Source organism: Tympanuchus pallidicinctus, unplaced genomic scaffold (genome assembly GCF_026119805.1).
Source record: "Tympanuchus pallidicinctus isolate F22 unplaced genomic scaffold, pur_lepc_1.0 scaffold22, whole genome shotgun sequence".
Lineage (NCBI taxonomy): Eukaryota > Metazoa > Chordata > Aves > Galliformes > Phasianidae > Tympanuchus > Tympanuchus pallidicinctus.
Window position 1 is genome coordinate 39,125,474 of NW_026294739.1, and position 16,885 is coordinate 39,142,358.

A 16,885-nucleotide genomic window follows, 5' to 3' on the forward strand; every position below is an offset into this window, starting at 1 on the left:
CTCCCATGCCACGTACCCTGCAATCCCACTACCCTCCTTGCAGGTGCCTCTCCAGGATGTGTCCTTCTCCTCAGGCTCACTGAGATCCAGCAAACCGAGCCAGGAACAACTTTTTCCATTTATAACCATTTAAATTATAAACAATAAATTTTACACACCAAAACAGGTCTTTAATCCTCATATTTCTCTCCAAAATACACCCAGACATCCTAATTCTCAGTTGGCTCAGCCAAACAAAACAAATTAAGTCTCTAGCCCAAGTTTTCCAGGAGTTAAAACTGAGCCCCAAAGCATTCAAATAAATTTTAAAAAGAAAATCACAGCTAACATATTCAAAGCATCATCACTTTCAAAGGTCTCCTCAATTTTTACCCAACTTCCCAGAAAACACTGCCTCAAAAGGAAAGCAGAGAGTTTCTCAGAGAAAGACAGAATAGCACCCAGAGAAGCTTTGCACAAGGGACCCCAGCCTCTAGCACACAGGCAGGGCTGCCCTGCAGCAGGGAGGAAGCAGGGCACAGCCCAGCCACCTCCGTGCCTCCCAGCCTCACCATGCTGCAGGACAGCCCAGGATGGGCAGCTGCCAGCCTCAGAGAGCACCTGGAGCCCTTTAACTTCATCATTATGAGGTTTTAGTTCATGCTGCCCTTGGCACCCTGGGACAACGATAGGGCCCAGGGGGACCCTGCAGGTCCTGGAGCTGTGGGAGCACACATTCCCACCACAACAAAAAACTAAAACTGGCTTTGTGATAATTGTAAAAGGAAAAAAAAAAGGAGATAAAAACCTTGGGAGCTTTTTCATGATTACTAATTTAACATACAAACTATGTTTTATTGATAGTTCCAATAGCAAATCTGCCTTCCGCATACACTGCAGCTAATGTCTAAAATAAGATGAGCAAGAAGAGAATCTGGCATCTAAAAAAAAAAGATTACAGAATCACAGAATGGCCAGGGTTGGAAGGGACCTCAAAGATCATGAAGCTCCAACCCCCCTGCCACATGCAGGGCCACCAACCTCCACATTTAATACTAGACCCAGCTGCCCAGGGCCCCATCCAACCTGGCCTTGAACGCCTCCAAGGATGGGGCATCCACAGCCTCTCTGAGCAGCTGTTCCAGCACCTCACCACTCTCTCTGTAAAGAATTTCTCCCTGACATCCAACCTAAATCTCCCCACCCTCAACTTAAAACCATTTCCCCTTGTCCTGCAGTTATCAACCCTTTCAAAGAGTTGATTCCCCTCCTGTTTGTAGGATAATTTGCCATGAGAGCTCAAACAAGCTGTAGATGTTCAACAGGGAAGTGCTGTGCACGGCTACTCCATGTGCTTCCAGCCTTGCAGCAGAGCTCCATCCCTGCATGCTGTAGCCACGCATTGGGTCACCAATCAGTTTCCCAGTTAAATAAATTCCTGGTGCAACAGCACACCAACTTCTAACATTTGGCTCTGCATGTGTTATTAGAAATGGAGGCATAAACTCCAGAGAGTCCGCAGCACAAACATAGCTCATTTGTCTGGAGCAATATTATTTGGCAGGGAAGTAAAAATTAATACTGTATGTTTTGGAAAGAAAAATGATTTTCCCTAGATCTCACACATAAATAAATGAGGCATATGGAAGGAGCAGACCCAGAGCAGCTTGAGGCTAGTGGGGCCACTGCAGCTGAGAACGCGGTCTGGGGGCTCCCCATGGCCCCACGCTGCTGCATCACCTCCTGGGGGCTGGGACACTGCCTGTCACCCAGCACAGCTCCCTTCCTGAGCACACACTGCCCCATCAGCTGTCAGTGGAAAACTTACAGCAGCTGCAAATAACCACAGTGCTGTTAATGTGTAAACACAGCTTTCTGCAGCCTCTTCCTTGCATTTAAATCAGTTTCACTTGAGGAAAAAAAAAAAGAAGTTTGTTTTAGCAAGGCTAACCAGTCAGTGATGTGTTTGGCTGGGAACTTGTTATGTTTTGCTACTTTATCATGTATCTATTTCCATGTTCAAAGGCTAGTTAAATTATTTACACTACACTTCATATATTGTGTACAACACTTGCCTTGAAACGAACAGCTGCAGAGTTGAGATCCTCGAGTCCATGCCCTGGAACGCAGCGCTACACCTCATGGGCACAGGAAGCCTCACCTGCAGCTCTACTCAACTGGAGAGCCACATGGAAGCATTTAATTCTCTGGTACATTAGAGGACATGAGGTATAAAGTGAACAAACTGAGTGCTAGCTCTGCAAAAACAACAAATCTGTACAACTGTACAGATCTGCAACATACAGGTGAACCACTATCAGTGGCACCAAAGCTGAAATGCACCACCTTCCACCTCACTGTGTTCACATCCACTGGCTGGTCTCCTTAAATGTTCAGCAAGCATCCATGACTATCAGCAGGTGTAATTTCTGGCACACATGTAATGGACTATTGGTGGCAAGGTTCAATTTCTACTGCCGTACCACCAGCATCTGGCTCTGACACTGTGAGCCAAATACAACTCTCAACCAACCTGGACACAGAAGTCAGGCAGCCAGTTCTTCTTGCCAAGAATCAATGCTCTACAGCCTTAGCACTCATCTCAGTCTGAGACCTTACCAGCACAGTGTTCTCAACAGCAGCATTTGCAAGACCCAAAATAGTAAATAACTAATAAGGCACTGACCCACCCAGTCCCTAATGACCTCTCAGCTTGGGCAATTCTCTGCACTACTGTTGGGTCACCTGAAATTGGGTTTTCCAGCAGAAGGCCCTACATCAGATGAAGGACAAGACAGTAACCCAATCACAAGGCTCAGAGTTCTGTTCCATGTAAATTCGTTCCAATTATATAAACTGCCAAATTAAGAAATGAGGTATTTAGAAACAAAGGGGTTATAACAGAGCCACAAATACAAAAACATCACAGAAATCTGTAATTCCATTCCTTGCCTTGCTTGCCTATTGAAGTGCCATATGCTGCTGCAAGTGCTGTAAAAATATCATAATAAGATCATAATTATAAGGTTTGTTGAATTACAGAGTAAACAAGCCACTTATTTACATTTAAATACAAACACTGGTAATTGAAATGTCACATGCTTCTCTGTTCTCAGCTCCGGGAAAATAGTTATCTACTGACAGCTTGATGTGCCTCTCACCAGCAGCCCAGATCCATGATGCTCTTCATGTCGGTCCCTGCTTGTTTGTGTTATTCCTCTTCCACCTTCCAGCCCCTGGGCTCAGTGCTGTGGAGCAGTACACAGCTGGCAGCCAGTGCTCCCAGGGGCTGACATGGGGAAACACCACAACGACTTCAGGAAACCAATTTTAAGATGACCTCATTGAAGCCATGCAATGATGCATCTGAATCAGGTCTCGTTAGGAGCCCAACTCAGACTGAAGGTGGGCATAGGCACAACAGACACATCGGGATTTTGTACATGGTTTCTGCTCCACATACTTCACTTCTGATAGCTCCTCACACCTGGATTGAGTCATGGCCTTGCTCCAAGTCTGCTGCTCTCCTGTGTCATGTGGAAGCCAAGGTTGGGGGCGAAATGTATCAGCTTAGGTTAATGGCCCCGTACTTCAGCATGAGTTAATGGCGAAGCTTGCAGTTAGCAACAGCAACTCTAGGCTAATGCTAAACCAGAAGATCTCAGTCACCTGCTCTGCTTCCCTGCACCTTCCCCAAAACAATCCCTTCTTTCTGGTTTAATAATTAAATGTCCCAAGGAAAAATAACTCTGAAAAAGCAGACAAGTGCCTTGAGCTCCGTGAGAACAAGCACCACTCACAGGAAAACACAAGAGGAGAAACTATTCTGGGGCAATCACAGCTCAAGAGAAATCCCAAGACCCAGTGGCAAGATAGGCTGCATGGCTGAAGGACAGCAGAAACAGCCAGCCTAAGTGACAGCAGTACCTTCGCACTGGACCAGCATCATGAGATGTGATATTTGTAGACCATACATTAACATTATTAGGGTAAGAGTGCTAATAACAAAGGCAAGGTTTCCATAATTACACTCCCTTATAGGCCCTGGCTTCATACCAGCCTAACAGTGGCAGCATGCAGCACCCTGCAAAGAGCTCCCCTGCTGGGTTTGCAGCCACCCGGATGCAACACCACAGTGCACTAATGACCAGGTCTGCTTCTTACAGGATTCTGGCTTTTGTGCTTTTTGGATCTCTTTGGTATTGAAGGCCTTCCCAGTAATGTCCCTATGTATCCTGAAGACCCCAGCAACGCAGCTGCAGATTAGGCTGTAAGAGCAAACAAGGGACAAATCAACAGCACAGGAGCAGACTCACCTGATTCTGTCTAAAACAAAGTGCCATCCTGCAATACTGGGGGGCCATGCTTCCTACACCAGTGCAAGCCATCTCCTCTGGAGCTCACGCACTGTGCTTTCAAGTGCTTTTTTTGTTTTTAATCTGAGCTTTGGATACTGCTCCAGCAACCACCCTGCTCACTCCTGCCTCCAGCAGGGCCACTTCAGCAGGCTGCTGCAGAGCAATGGCACTAGGCTCAGCCACTCCATAGACAACACAACTTCACACAAAGGGGAGGAAACACAGAAGAGGCACGTGGGCTGCACCCCTTCCCTAGGAGCTGCTAAAACAGTCAGAAAACATCTCACGTTAACTTCCCCTTGAAAATAAGAAGCATTGCACGTTCCCATCTTTGTTTCATTTTCACATACTTGCTTCATCTCCCCTTCACAAATCATGAAGGTGAATAATGGACCAAGAATAGCGTGCGTATGTTTAAAAACATAACAGCCAGCACAAGTCAAGACAAGGATAAATTCTTCCCCAGCAAAGTAAATTAACAACTAAAGTAGTAAATGAAATAAAAATAACAACTAAGCCACATAGACAGACGCATAAAACCCTTCCCAGAGGCTCTGGTGAGCAGCCACCAATCCATCCCACAAGAAGCTTCACCACATTGCCTGCAGAGCCATCCCACTCCACACAAACAGAACACTTGATGGAGTTCTCCCTTTGCCTCTAGAGGAGAGCACACACAGCTGACACAGCACCACAGTTACACAACACCCCCCAGCCAAGGTGGGCAGTGACTCCTACCATGGATCTGAGCCCTCAGGAGGTGTCCTCCACCCCCAGAATGCAGCACAGTGGTTCCCTCAGCACACCAAGGACATTGTATTGAGACACTCACCTTAAACAGTCCATCCCACAGCCATGGGGTCCTGCTCCCATATCCCTACTGTCCCACACTGCAGCCTCCTATCTCAGGTGCACAAACCCCACCCCCTCAATACAGCCCCCATGTAGGGTCTCCTCCCTTCTCCAACACAGATGGAATTGCCCTCAGCTGGGGGCAACCTGCAATTCAAGTGGCCTAAATTCACCTGTGGCTGCAGTTATCCACACCACAGCTGCATTTTAACCTTAATTATAAAATCCAAGGGAAAATCCAGGCTCTTCTTTCTCCTTTTTTGAGAAGGAAAACAATCTTCTTTGGAAAATGTGAGTGCCATCACTCTGGCGTTGTGGCCATCTCAGAAGCACATCTGAAGAGGTGACCACCACTGAGGTGTATGACCAAGGAATCCCAACCCCACTGGTGATGTAGGGAAGCCATTGGCCTACAGACCCTGGGTGCTGCCAGGAATCCCACTCCCATCACTCATCCCAGGAATGAAACCACACAGAGGGCTGAGAAATTATGCCTGCAGACAGAGATTTCAGAAAGATCATTGCTGATTGCCACTTCCTACTGTCAAAATGAGCCTCCTCATTCTGAAAGTCACTTCAGGAAAACCAATACCCTTTTATGAGTTAAAATGTTTGGAACAACTTTCTAACAATTACTCAACTCCTCTGAAATTTCTTTCATGGGATTGAAGGTTTTTCTCGTATCACATTATCTGGATTTCTCATGGATTATGCATTTCTCCAAAACTCGCTATTTGCAGATTAAAGAGAGAAAGGAAAGTTAGAAAGGACACAATAGAAAAAAGATCAGTAAAGAAAAATATTTTAAATATTAATGACCAAGGGGGAAATGGAAACACATTAAAGGCAAATGTGAGAGCTTTTAAATATGTTATTAAAATTGATTTATAAATGAGACTCTTCTTTAACCAAGTGCTTCAGCCTTCACTCCTTATTTCCTTCTGCTGTCTCTCCAAGCATTGGTGTCACCACCCAAAGCCTGTGCATCAAGGAGAAATATCTGCAAAATAATTAGGCTGGCAAGGACTGCGTGCTGTTCAAAGGGGAAAACATCACCCTGTTAAGCACCTCGGAGAGGAGATGAAACGCTGGCTGCCACCAACTGCTGCACAGGTACGTGCAGGGCATCGCCCCGAGCCCCAGGGCTGCTCAGCACCATTCCCAATGGGAGCAGAGCGGGCAGGGCAGGGACCTGGCACATCCACAGATGCAGACACCAATTGGTTACAAAGCTAGAAAGAACCATTTCCTATTTTATCCTCCTTGACGGACCCGTTAGCAGAAGCGTATTGCACAGACCGTGGGATTAATGTACCCCAAATAGTGGAAATTATCCTTGAAAGGAGTAGATGTTGTAAATCTGAGGAGAAGCACCGGTATATATTTAACAAATTAGTCTCTACATATTTAACGTTCACATAGATAGGCAAAATGCTTTATTTTAGTGCTGCTATCGGCCATAAACCACCATCACGTTAGAGGTGAAAACTCCAAACAGAAATATAAAACATCACCGAGAACCACAGAGCTCGTAAGTTTGATTTTGTGGTGAGAATGGTCCACAGAACTCATTCTGAATGTCCTCGTAAGATCCTTTTTATAGCAGGTTATGAATCATCACATGATATCTTTAAATGGATGATCAATACTATATTTTCCCATAAAACGTTTGGTTTGAAATCCGATTTTAAGTGCATTAGAGTTTTTGTGCACCGAATGAGTGAGTGTCATAATAAATTGTCATCGGATACGAAAGAAATATAGCTTAGATTAATTGCCATATTTATTTATGAGTCTATAAAATACATTGTGAAAGTTCTGGCACATTTTTGGGATACCAGCTTGAACTTTCAAGAAAGTTAAAAGCATTAAGTGAGACTGAGAGTAGATTTATTATTGGAATGTTTTTAATTGCAGTTCCAACCAGACACAGGTATTAGAATGGTTGTGCCCTTAATGGCCACGTCTCATGTGTTTTTTCTTTAAAAATGATATACTTCCCATATTTTCATTGATTTTATGAGATTTATTGTAGATTAGCGCTGCCTGTGTGTGAACTCCCCAGCGGTCCCTGCCTCCCCAAGCAGCTGGCCCAGCCCTCAGCACCTCCAGAACATGGCTGGAGGGGGACGGGGGCACTGGAGGATGTGGGGATGCATCCTGTGTGCACGGCACCGGGACCAAGGGACCTCAGGGTGACAGCAGGGCTCCTGCTCCTGCTCATTGCTCCTTCCTTCAGGGGCAGATTCAGATCTATTTGGAGCAGCAGGCTGAGCCCTTCGCTCAGGCTTGAACTAAGGGAGAGGCTCCTTGGGGACAGCTGATTTGATGGGCTGGGATGAGGTGTCCTAGGTTAAGTGCTTTTGGTTTCTGGTATGAGCTATCAGAGCAGCTCTTTCCAGTGTGCAGCAAACACGGCTGGGTTTTGGTAAATTACAAATGAAGGTAAATAAGGCAGCAGCTCCAATCCCCATGTTTAATGGGGCACGTAAGCTGGTGATAACTCATGGAAAATAAGGCACCATCGCATGTAACCGGCACACTAATTAAAGCATAGATCCTGGAAATTACAGCGAGCAGACTAGGAAATGGAATAAAACTGTCATTCACTGCCACAGAACAAAGATGATGAACGATACCTGCAGTAATACAGATCAGAGCCTCCAGCTCAGAAGCAGCCCACTCACCCAGACTGCCCCTTCTCTCCAGCAGCACAGCAGCTGCGCAGAGGCCAAGGAGACACTGCATGGTGTGGTGCCCAGCAGCACCAGGTGAGCCTGGCATCCAGCTCAGCTGTGCCAAAGGAGCCATGGATCACCCTGCTGCACAGCTCCTTTAACAAAGCAGCCTTTCCATAGTGGCCAAGCAAAGTGAAGGTCCACTCAAGGCCACCACACTGCCCATGGCTCCATTGGCTGTCACTGCCCCTCCCCTCTGTGCTCCTCACAACCCTCCCAGCACCGTGGCAGAGTGCAGGAGCATCCGACACCAGTGGAGCAAAACCATTCAGCTCCTCCAATTGCCATAGGTGCACAGCTAGCCAGCAACACCATTTTGATGATCCCTTCTGGAGTATGAATGCCCAAAGACAACCAGAGTTATTCCCACTGTGTTCCAAAGTTGCTCTAAAAAAGCCCCCCAGCCCCTCGTGTTTCTCCCCCAGTTCACAGGGCAGCACTTTATCCTCCCAATTACATCTTGCCCCACACCAGCGTGTGTCCCACGCTTCTCTGTGCCAGTTCTCCCCTCTGTCCTGAAAACAGTTCTATTTTCTGCTTGTATGCTAAGCAATTAAAATGCTTTATCTCCAACAAGATATTAATCTTAATACTGTCCTAATTTGTTTCATCTTTTTCTGCCTCTCATGCAGAAATCGGTCTTGACAATAGCCACTGAGATAAGGGCAGTGCCCAGCGAGCTGCACAATGCACCATCATATACACTATTTTAGTTTGTCAAAACAATTAGTGTTCATTTTGGCTTTATTCAGTTAAATCTACAATGACTGATCAGTATAAATTATGTATTATGCTGCCCAGCTGTACTTGTTTATTCATGCATGGACTTGAAGAATTTTCATTTTCTCAGTACAAAAAAAAAAGATGCGGCCAAAAGAATCCCCCCATATTCTAAAATATAAAGAGACTTTATTCTCCACCACATTTCTGCTGCTTGTTTTTGAAGCTGCTTTGTTCCTGCCTCTCTCAGAACGTTATTCTTCCTTCCCAGAGCCGCTGCTCTAACGCTTATGTCAATTAACTTATTATTTCCTTCACAGTTATCGGCGCCTGTGTTTGTGTTGCTGCAAAGCATGCACTGCTCCTCTCAATTACCTCTAAGCAAAGAGGTATCACAGCTAAAACAAATGGTGGTGGTTGTAAAAGCACCAAAAATCACAATGTGGGCTGCATCTGAACTCCTGCCTTGCTTCTAGAGGAAGAGCTCGGGGAAATGTGTACTGTTGTGCTCCTCTCTGTTAGGAACAGAAGTTTGTGAGTTGAGGGGGTTGCTGTGGATCTGCCTGTGCTCACAGTCACAGCCCTGGCTGGGCAACTCAGAACAGGCACTGTGTTGGGCACATGTGGGGACAGCTTAAGTGGGGCACGGATGGCATGAGTTTGGATAAAGAGAAATCTGCAGTGACCTCTTACAGCACCAGTTCACCAGTTATGCTTCTCTGAGAGGCAGCAGAATGGAATCGAAGCTGTTTCCCTGCAACGAAAGTAGCAAATTGCACGTTGCTTCCCAAAGCACAGAACCAGGCTGAGCTCAAGATGCTGCTCACAGACAGCTGGGAAAAGGCAGAGCCCTCATTGCTGCTGGCCGCAGCCGGGGCCTAAGGGCAATTCATGGGGTAGCTCCTGGGCACAGGGAGGAACGGAGCGTGCGGCAAAACACTTCCATAGGGCCAAGCACTGCAGGAGCATGGCCATGGATCACAGCTGGGCTCAGCTGAGCATGCCCAGCAGCCAGAGATGCACTCAGGTTGGCCGCACAACTAAAGTTGGAATACACAATGCCTGCTTCTTTGGGCAGACAACACACGTGCTGGTAAAAAATAAAAAAATAAAAAATAAAAAACCATGAATAAATTAACAAATGAAAGAAAAAAGAGGGAAAAAAAAAAAGAAGGAAAAATACCCTCAATTTTGCTGAATGAAGTGCTTTAGAACAAGTGGTTTTATTACTTTATAATTAGCATAATTTCCCCCAGAGGGATTCTCGCAATTAAATAATTAGCAGTAATGCTCCCCAGAGGTGCTCCGTCAGGACGCTCCCAGCCGCCCCGCAGCCCCGCGCAGCGCCCCGCCCGGCCCGGCGCGCAGCTCGGCAGCGCCACCCGTCGGCACCGGGCGGCACCGGGCAGCGGGACGGGCAGAGCGGCCGCCGCCCGCCGGGCCCAGCGCCGGAACGGGGAAAAGTTGTCGGCTTTTCTTTTTTCTTCTTTTTTTTTTTTTTTCACCTTTTTTTTTTTTTTTTTTTTTCTTTTCCCCCTTTCAATTTCTAGTTTTGTTCGTTTCCCCCAGAAAGCGAATCGCGGCCGGGCCCGTCGCAGGGGGATCCCCGTTTACCACCCGCGGATGTCGCCTCAAAGGCAAACCCGCACGATGGCCGCTGCCGTCAATTAATCGGTGCCGCTGGGCGCTGCTGTGCGGACTGGGCCGGGCTGCGGGCAGCCATCCACCCCTACCCGCCCCGACCTCTCCTCTAGGGAGGCACGACCCGGGCCCGGCTCCGCTCCGCTGCGGAGGTAACCGGGGATCGGACGGCAATAGGATGCCGTCGGGAGTCTGGCGGAGCCGCTTGCCCACCGCCTGCCCTCCGTCCGAGCCCTGGGGAAACAAGCTCACTCAGTGCCGCGATTTCTCCCCTTATCACAATTTTTTTTTCCCCCGGAGTCAAATTCGGATTGCTTAAAAAATAAAAGGAGCGAGACCAACAGGGAAACACTCGCTGCCTGCCTCCGCCCCAACGGGACGGCACCGCGGGGCTGCGGGCGCTGCCGGCCTCTGCCCCGTCGCACCCGCTACCGCTATCGCTGCCTCTGCCCGCCGCTCCCCATCCCTACCCGTACAGCTGCCCCTGCCCCATTGCATTCCCCCGTCGCTGTCCCTATCCCTATTCCTATCCCTACCCCTGCCCTGCCCGCCGCTGCCCGCCGCTGCCGGCAGCCCGTGACGTCAGCCCGCCCGCTCCTCGCCCACCGCGGAACGCTCGAGACCTATAGAGCAGAAAATAATGCACCAAGCGGGTCCGTGTCTTGCGAGCCCGACGTGATTTCCCCCCTCCTTCAAAAAGAGGGGAAAAAAAGAAAAAAAAAAAAAAGCCCCTTTGCACTTAAACTCTTTATACATGTGGGGTGGCTTTTTAAACTCTCTCTATCCAAACATATTTATTCAAAGCGATGGGAAGCGGGGGGCAGCCGATTTTATTTTTGTTTAACCCAGGCAGGGAGCCCCCCCCGCCTCAGATGTCGGGCTGCTTTTCTTAAGTGCAATCATCTATAATTGAGCAAAAAAAAAAAAAAAAAAAAAAAAGCCATACGTGGAAATGTGTGTGTGAGAAGGTGCATCCTGAAGCGGGGTTTAGTTACAATCGATCTTGGGGGGAAAATATTGCCTATGGTCCAAAAATAAGGAGCGGCTATGTCTTTCTCCCAGTTCGGATACCCCTACAGCACCACTTCGCAGGTAAGGCGAGTGAGCAGCACTCACTTTTGTTCAGATTCCGCTGCTGCCGTCCAGATGTCTGTTCCCCCTCCCTTTTTTTCCTCCCTTTCCCTTACTTAGAGTCTTTTTTTAAAAGGGCACATCTGGAGCCTTTTTTTAAAAAATGTGCGTGTGTGTTTATGTCTCGTTCGTGTCGTGTTAGGCTTAAACAAATAGCTCGCAGTTCGCACAGCGAAAGGCGTTTGGGAAACCGGTGCTTCCTGCCCCCGCTCCCCTTCCACCGCTCACTCGGAAGCGCAACAAACAAACACACGCGCGCTCCGTCCCTCCGTGCCGCGCTCCCCGGGCGCCGCTCCCCGCGGAGCCGCCGTCGGACCCCGCACCCCGGGGCGCTCCGCACCGCCGCCCCGCGCCGCGCCCCGGCTTGGGTGGGACGGTTCGGGCGCCGCAAGCACGGCGAGGTGCGTGTGCCTCCCCCGCTCGGGAAGTTCGCCGTCCCTTTCAACTTATTGAAATCGAGTGCCTTCGATTGCGTTAGCTGACATATTTACTGCTTTGTCTATTGTGGAATTAACTGTAATCGCGACTTCTTGCCTTGAAATCGATGCTAACGGACCGAGGGGGGCGGGCAGGGGGGAACCGCGCGGATCCTTTGCCATTTTCGAGAGCGACCGTTCCCTCCGAGTTCCGCCCGCTCCGCTCCGCGCGTCCCCGCTCCCCGCCGCTCCCCCGCCCCCGCCCGCCCCCGCCGCTCCGGGGCTGCCCCGCGGCCGCTCAGCGCGCCCCGTCTCTCCGCCGCAGTTCCTGGTGCCCGGCAGCCCCGGCGCGTCCTGCTGCGAGCCCGCTCCCCGCTCCGGCCCGGATGCGTCCTCGGCGCCGGCCGCCGCCTCGCTGTGCTGCGCCCCGTACGAGAGCCGGCTGCTGGCGCCCGGCCGCGCCGAGCTCAATGCGGCGCTGGGCATGTACGGAGCCCCGTACGCCGCCGGCCAGGGCTACGGCAACTACCTGCCCTACAGCGCCGAGCCCGCCGCCATCTACACCGCGCTGGTGAGTGAGGGAGCGAGGGAGCGCCCGACGGCCGCGGCGGCGCGTCTCAGCCCTGCGGGGCCGTCGAGGGCCGGGGATGGGGTCGGGGTCGGGGTCCCACCGCTGCCGCTTGCCTTGCAGAACCCCCAGTATGAGATCAAGGAGGGCGCCGGCACTCTGCACTCGGGGATCACGCAGCCCGCCGCTTACTACTCGTACGAGCACTCCCTGGGGCAGTACCAGTACGACAGGTAACCGCGCCGCCGGAGCGCCCGGGGAGGCGGCCGGGAAGCCGGGCGGGCAGGGCCGGGATGGGGTCGGGCACCCCTCACGCCGCTCCCGCAGGTACGGGCCAGTGGATTTCACCGCTTCGGCCCGGCGCAAGAATGCCACTCGGGAGACGACGAGCACCCTGAAGACGTGGCTGTACGAGCACCGCAAGAACCCGTACCCCACCAAGGGCGAGAAGATCATGCTGGCCATCATCACCAAGATGACCCTCACCCAGGTCTCCACCTGGTTCGCCAACGCGCGGCGGCGGCTCAAGAAGGAGAACAAGATGACCTGGTCTCCCAAGAACAAAGCGGGGGAAGAGAGAAAGGAGGACGGCACGCGGCACGACGGGGAGTTCGGCGCGGGGAGCGACGGCCGAGGTAGGGCAGGGCGGGACAGGACGGGTCGGGCGGCGCGGAGAGGCCCCGGGCCCCGCACCTGCCCTAAGGACCCGCGGCCCCTTCCCGCTGTATGTTGAGCAGAGCGGAAGAGCTGCAAGGAGGACAAGGAGCTGCGACTCAGCGACGTGGACGACCTGGAGGAGGAGGACGAGGAGGATGAGGACGAGGAGGAGGCGGGGAAGGCGGCGAAGGGCCGGCCCGGCTCTCTGCAGGAAGCCCCCGGCCCCGGCGCGGCTCTGACCGGGGCCCCGCGGAGCGCCTGCAGCGTGCCCGGGCCGTGCCGCGCCTTCCCCTGCCCCCAGGCCCCCTCCGCAGCCCCCGCTGCCCTCGCCCCGCCGCCGCCCTACGCGTCCCCGGAGAAGCCGCGCATTTGGTCGCTGGCCCGCACGGCCGGGGCCAACGCGGCACGCAGAGGCAGCCCCGAGGGTCGCGGTACGGAGGAGGGCGGCGGGGCGGCGGGGGAGCTGCCTCCGGCCGCAGAGGCCCCGTTCCGGAGCTCCGCCTTCAGCCCCCAACCCGTCCCGCGGAGCTGCGCGTCCCACCGCGGCCAGGGGCAGCCGTGCCAGTACGCGGCGGGCGAAGGTACCCGCGCCGGCGGGGCGGCGGGGGGGACGGGGCGGACGGGGCTGCCGCCTCCTGCGCGCCCGCGGCCCTGAATCGTGCCCGGCGGCCCGGGATGCGGCGGGGCCGGGTCGGGCGGAGCCCCCGCGAGCTGCGTGTATCTGTGCAGGCTTCGGGCGGGGCGGCGGGGGCGGCCCGGGAGGCGCCGAGCCGGGCGGGACGTGCCTGGAGCGGCTGCGGACGGCCTTCAGGCCGGTGCTGAAGAGGTGAGGTAGGTGAGGGGCTGCCCGCTCCGCCCCGCTCCCGGCGCTGCCCCGGCCGGGCGCGTCCCGGAGGTGCCCGTCCCGGGCCGCTCACTCCGCCTCTCCCCCTCCCCCCGCTCCCGCAGGGCCGCCTGCTCCTTCCTGAGCGCCGGCGGCGGGGCTCTGGCTCCAGCCAGGCTCTCGCCCTGAAGCAAGACCCGGTACTGCCCAGCGCCGAGCCCCCGGCCCGGGCACGGCGGGCACCGCTGCTCGCAGGGCGGGCGTAGCGGTTCCGACCTCGATGCCGCTCGTTAAATACGCGCGATTGATGTCTTTACCAAAACCGAGACTCAGCTTTTCTCCCGTTTCCCCACGTCGTGCTTTTGTTGTTACTTTCCCCCCAAACCCGCTGGTTCCATTGCTCGGAGCGGCGGCGCACGACGCGCAGTCCCCGGCAGCACTGTCCCGGCCGCGCCGTGACCCCGCGGCACTCGGCGCTGCTCCGGGCGGGGACGGGGCGGCGGCGGTCGGGCGACCTCGGTGGGTCCGGGCCGCCGCCTCCGCCCCGGGCAGCGCTGCTCTCCGCGGGACGGCCGAAAAAGGGAAACCGCATCTCTGCATTCTTTCTGTTTAATTAGAAGTGTCATCAAACACTTTGTGTTCGAACTAATAAACCAAGCAGGGATGAGGAAAGAATGTTTCTTTGTTCCTGTTTCTAGAAGCAGTGGCAATAATTTAAATTAATAACTGCGGTAATTAAGAGGTCATCTATAGATCAAGCCGATACCTGCCATTTCGAAGTTCACCGGGGTCAGCATTTACATTAAGTCATTTGTGGTCAATAGAGTCCAATGAATTCTGCCTTAATAAATCAGGGAAATCAATCTTGAATATCGAGTACACTTCTCTATGTTTACCCAAGGTACCGAAGGCAGCGGAGGGAATTCCTGGGGGTGCGGACGTGGGACTGGGGCAGCGGAGGGGCAGCGGGGCCGGGCCGAGGTGGGGTGGGAGCGCGCGGCCGCGGGGCTCTGCGGTCCCGGGGCGACCCCGAGCGGCGCGGTAACAGCGCGCTGTGTCGCAGTGACCCGCAGCTTAGGGTAGGGGAAATTAAGCTGCAAAAAGATAAACATTATTTCAAGTGGGATTTGAAGGATTAGGGCCTGTAATAAAGAGTATTAGGCCCTTTCGGAGGGTTCTCGAAAGACGACTTGGCCGCTCCTCCTGTGCCACCGGCGAGGCCGGGTGCCGCCCCGAGGAGCGCAGCGCAGGGTCCCCACGCGGCTCCATCCCGGCTCTGCGGGGACGGGATGCCCGGAGCCGCCCGCGGGAGGCGAAGCCCCGGAGCCGTCCCGGCAGCGCCCCGAGGGGCGGCGGGGGCTCGGCGGGGCCGGGAAGCTTTGGGATGCTGCTAAGGCAGGCACGAAGGTACCCTCCGGGAGCCTTAAGACTCGTGTTTTTTATTACTTTGCCTCCCTTTTTATTAAAGGTCAAGCGAGCGAGATGCAGATTATCCCGCCCGCCCGCCCGCCCAGGACTCCTCTGCAATCTGTCACGCCGGCAAGATATGTATCGCAAATCTCTCCAAATATAATCTCCCGGAATCATATTCCGAATACTGTTTTGATTAAAAACCAGAGCTCGGATTGACGGAGAACAAATACCGGGAGCGGAGCACGGATCGGGGGATAGGGCTCGGTGGGCTCCAGAGGGGCGTACCGTCCCGGTGCCGTAAGGCCCGCGACAACCGCCCGGAGCGAGGAGCGGACAGTGCCGGCCTCCCCCCGCCGCTCCCAGTGCCGCCGGTGCGGTCCGGGTGCCGCACACACTCCGCTGCGCCCGCTCAAAGGCCGCGCCGCGCTCGCTAATGAACTTTTCTCCGAGACAATTAGGGGCTCGGCGGTGCGGGGGCCGATGAAAGGCCGCCTTTGTGCGGTCGAGACGTTGAGGCTCTGCCCGGCCCCCCCGGGCTTCCTGCGGCCCCGCGGTGACCCGCCCTGCGGCACGGCCCGGCGGGGGCAGCGGCATTCCCCGGGCGGCCCCTCCGGGCTGCACCCCGCACACGGGGGCCGCCATCCCGCTCCTCCCGCCCGCGGGCTGCTGCGGTCAGCAAAAGCGACGGCTCGTAACGGGGTGGGCGCCGGGGGGGAGGAGAAAGCTGTAGAAAGGCGCTCCGGGGAGATGTGAAGGAGGGCTCGAGTTCTGCGACTGGGTGGGAGGGAGGTAGGGGAGAGCTGGAGAAGAACATAATTCCCGACCGCTTTCCCCAAGTCCCCCACGCTGCCCTCGGGCACCTGCTCGCTGTGCTTCTGTCCCTCGTGTACCAGCACAAGCACTCCTGTTGTCCCTGGGGTCACGGCATGGCCCTGGACACAAGGCACCGCCTGGCTCAGTGCCTCCTGGTCTCATGCTTCCCCTTGCTGGAGGGTGGGAGAGGAAATCTTCACTCACCCCTACACCCCACACCAGGACAGCGGCTGTGACAAGGAGCGGGATGTCAGCCCTTGCTCTGCTTGGTGCCCTGCTGTCCTTCCCCTGAAGGGCAGAGCCGCCCAGGGCAGCAGGGACAATTCTGTCATTCTCACAGGACGAGAAACACAGCACTTGGAGATCCCTCCTTAAAGGAGCAGAAGTTGTAGAACTACATGGATATTGAGGTAATGAAGCAATGGACTGCAGCAATTGGTTCAACACAATCTCAAAGGCAGCATGAACAGCTTTTGGGCCAAATGCCATTTCTGGCCCAAAGCATCTGCTGGGGAAAGGCACTATATTACTTGTGGCTTTTTTTTTTTTTTTTTAACCTAACGTTCATCTGAAAATAAATTGCAGGCCAGAACAGGTGGATAACATTCTGGAATGATTTAATGATTTATTTAATCTGGATTCTCTTTCAATCTACTTAGCAGGATGAATACTTTTTTTAGCCCGAATCCAAAAGCTGGTTTTTTCATCTAAAGAAGAGAAAATACCCCAACAGAGCTCTGTGCACCAAGGTGTGCTCTGTAGCGCTGCCTGCAGCA

At 53.5% G+C, this 16,885-nt stretch overlaps 1 protein-coding gene and 1 long non-coding RNA gene across 2 annotated transcripts in view; one reads left to right on the forward strand and one right to left on the reverse strand.

Annotated features, from left to right (window-relative positions):
- LOC128081818 (uncharacterized) overlaps positions 1–5,256 on the reverse strand; it is a 316,659-nt gene extending 311,403 nt beyond the window's left edge. Inside the window, exon 1 of the long non-coding RNA XR_008207407.1 lies at positions 5,170–5,256. This is a non-coding gene — a long non-coding RNA (uncharacterized LOC128081818). The remainder of the gene's footprint in view (positions 1–5,169) is intronic.
- A 6,079-nt stretch (positions 5,257–11,335) lies between these two features.
- Positions 11,336–14,749, forward strand: IRX6 (iroquois homeobox 6). Its single transcript, XM_052685953.1, has 5 exons — positions 11,336–11,380; positions 12,161–12,406; positions 12,527–12,636; positions 12,731–13,038; positions 13,141–14,749. The coding sequence occupies exons 1-5, from the start codon at positions 11,336–11,338 to the stop codon at positions 13,713–13,715; spliced, it is 1,284 nt and encodes a 427-aa protein (XP_052541913.1). The 3' UTR covers positions 13,716–14,749.
- The last annotated feature ends 2,136 nt before the right edge of the window (positions 14,750–16,885 follow it).

Excerpts from the sequence above, each read along its gene's own strand:
- IRX6 (XM_052685953.1), top strand. The coding sequence starts at position 11,336 with ATGTCTTTCTCCCAGTTCGGATACCCCTACAGCACCACTTCGCAG. Across the intron at positions 12,407-12,526 it reads CCGCCATCTACACCGCGCTG|AACCCCCAGTATGAGATCAA; the intron begins GTGAGTGAGGGA and ends CTTGCCTTGCAG. Across the intron at positions 13,039-13,140 it reads CGCGGGGAGCGACGGCCGAG|AGCGGAAGAGCTGCAAGGAG; the intron begins GTAGGGCAGGGC and ends TATGTTGAGCAG.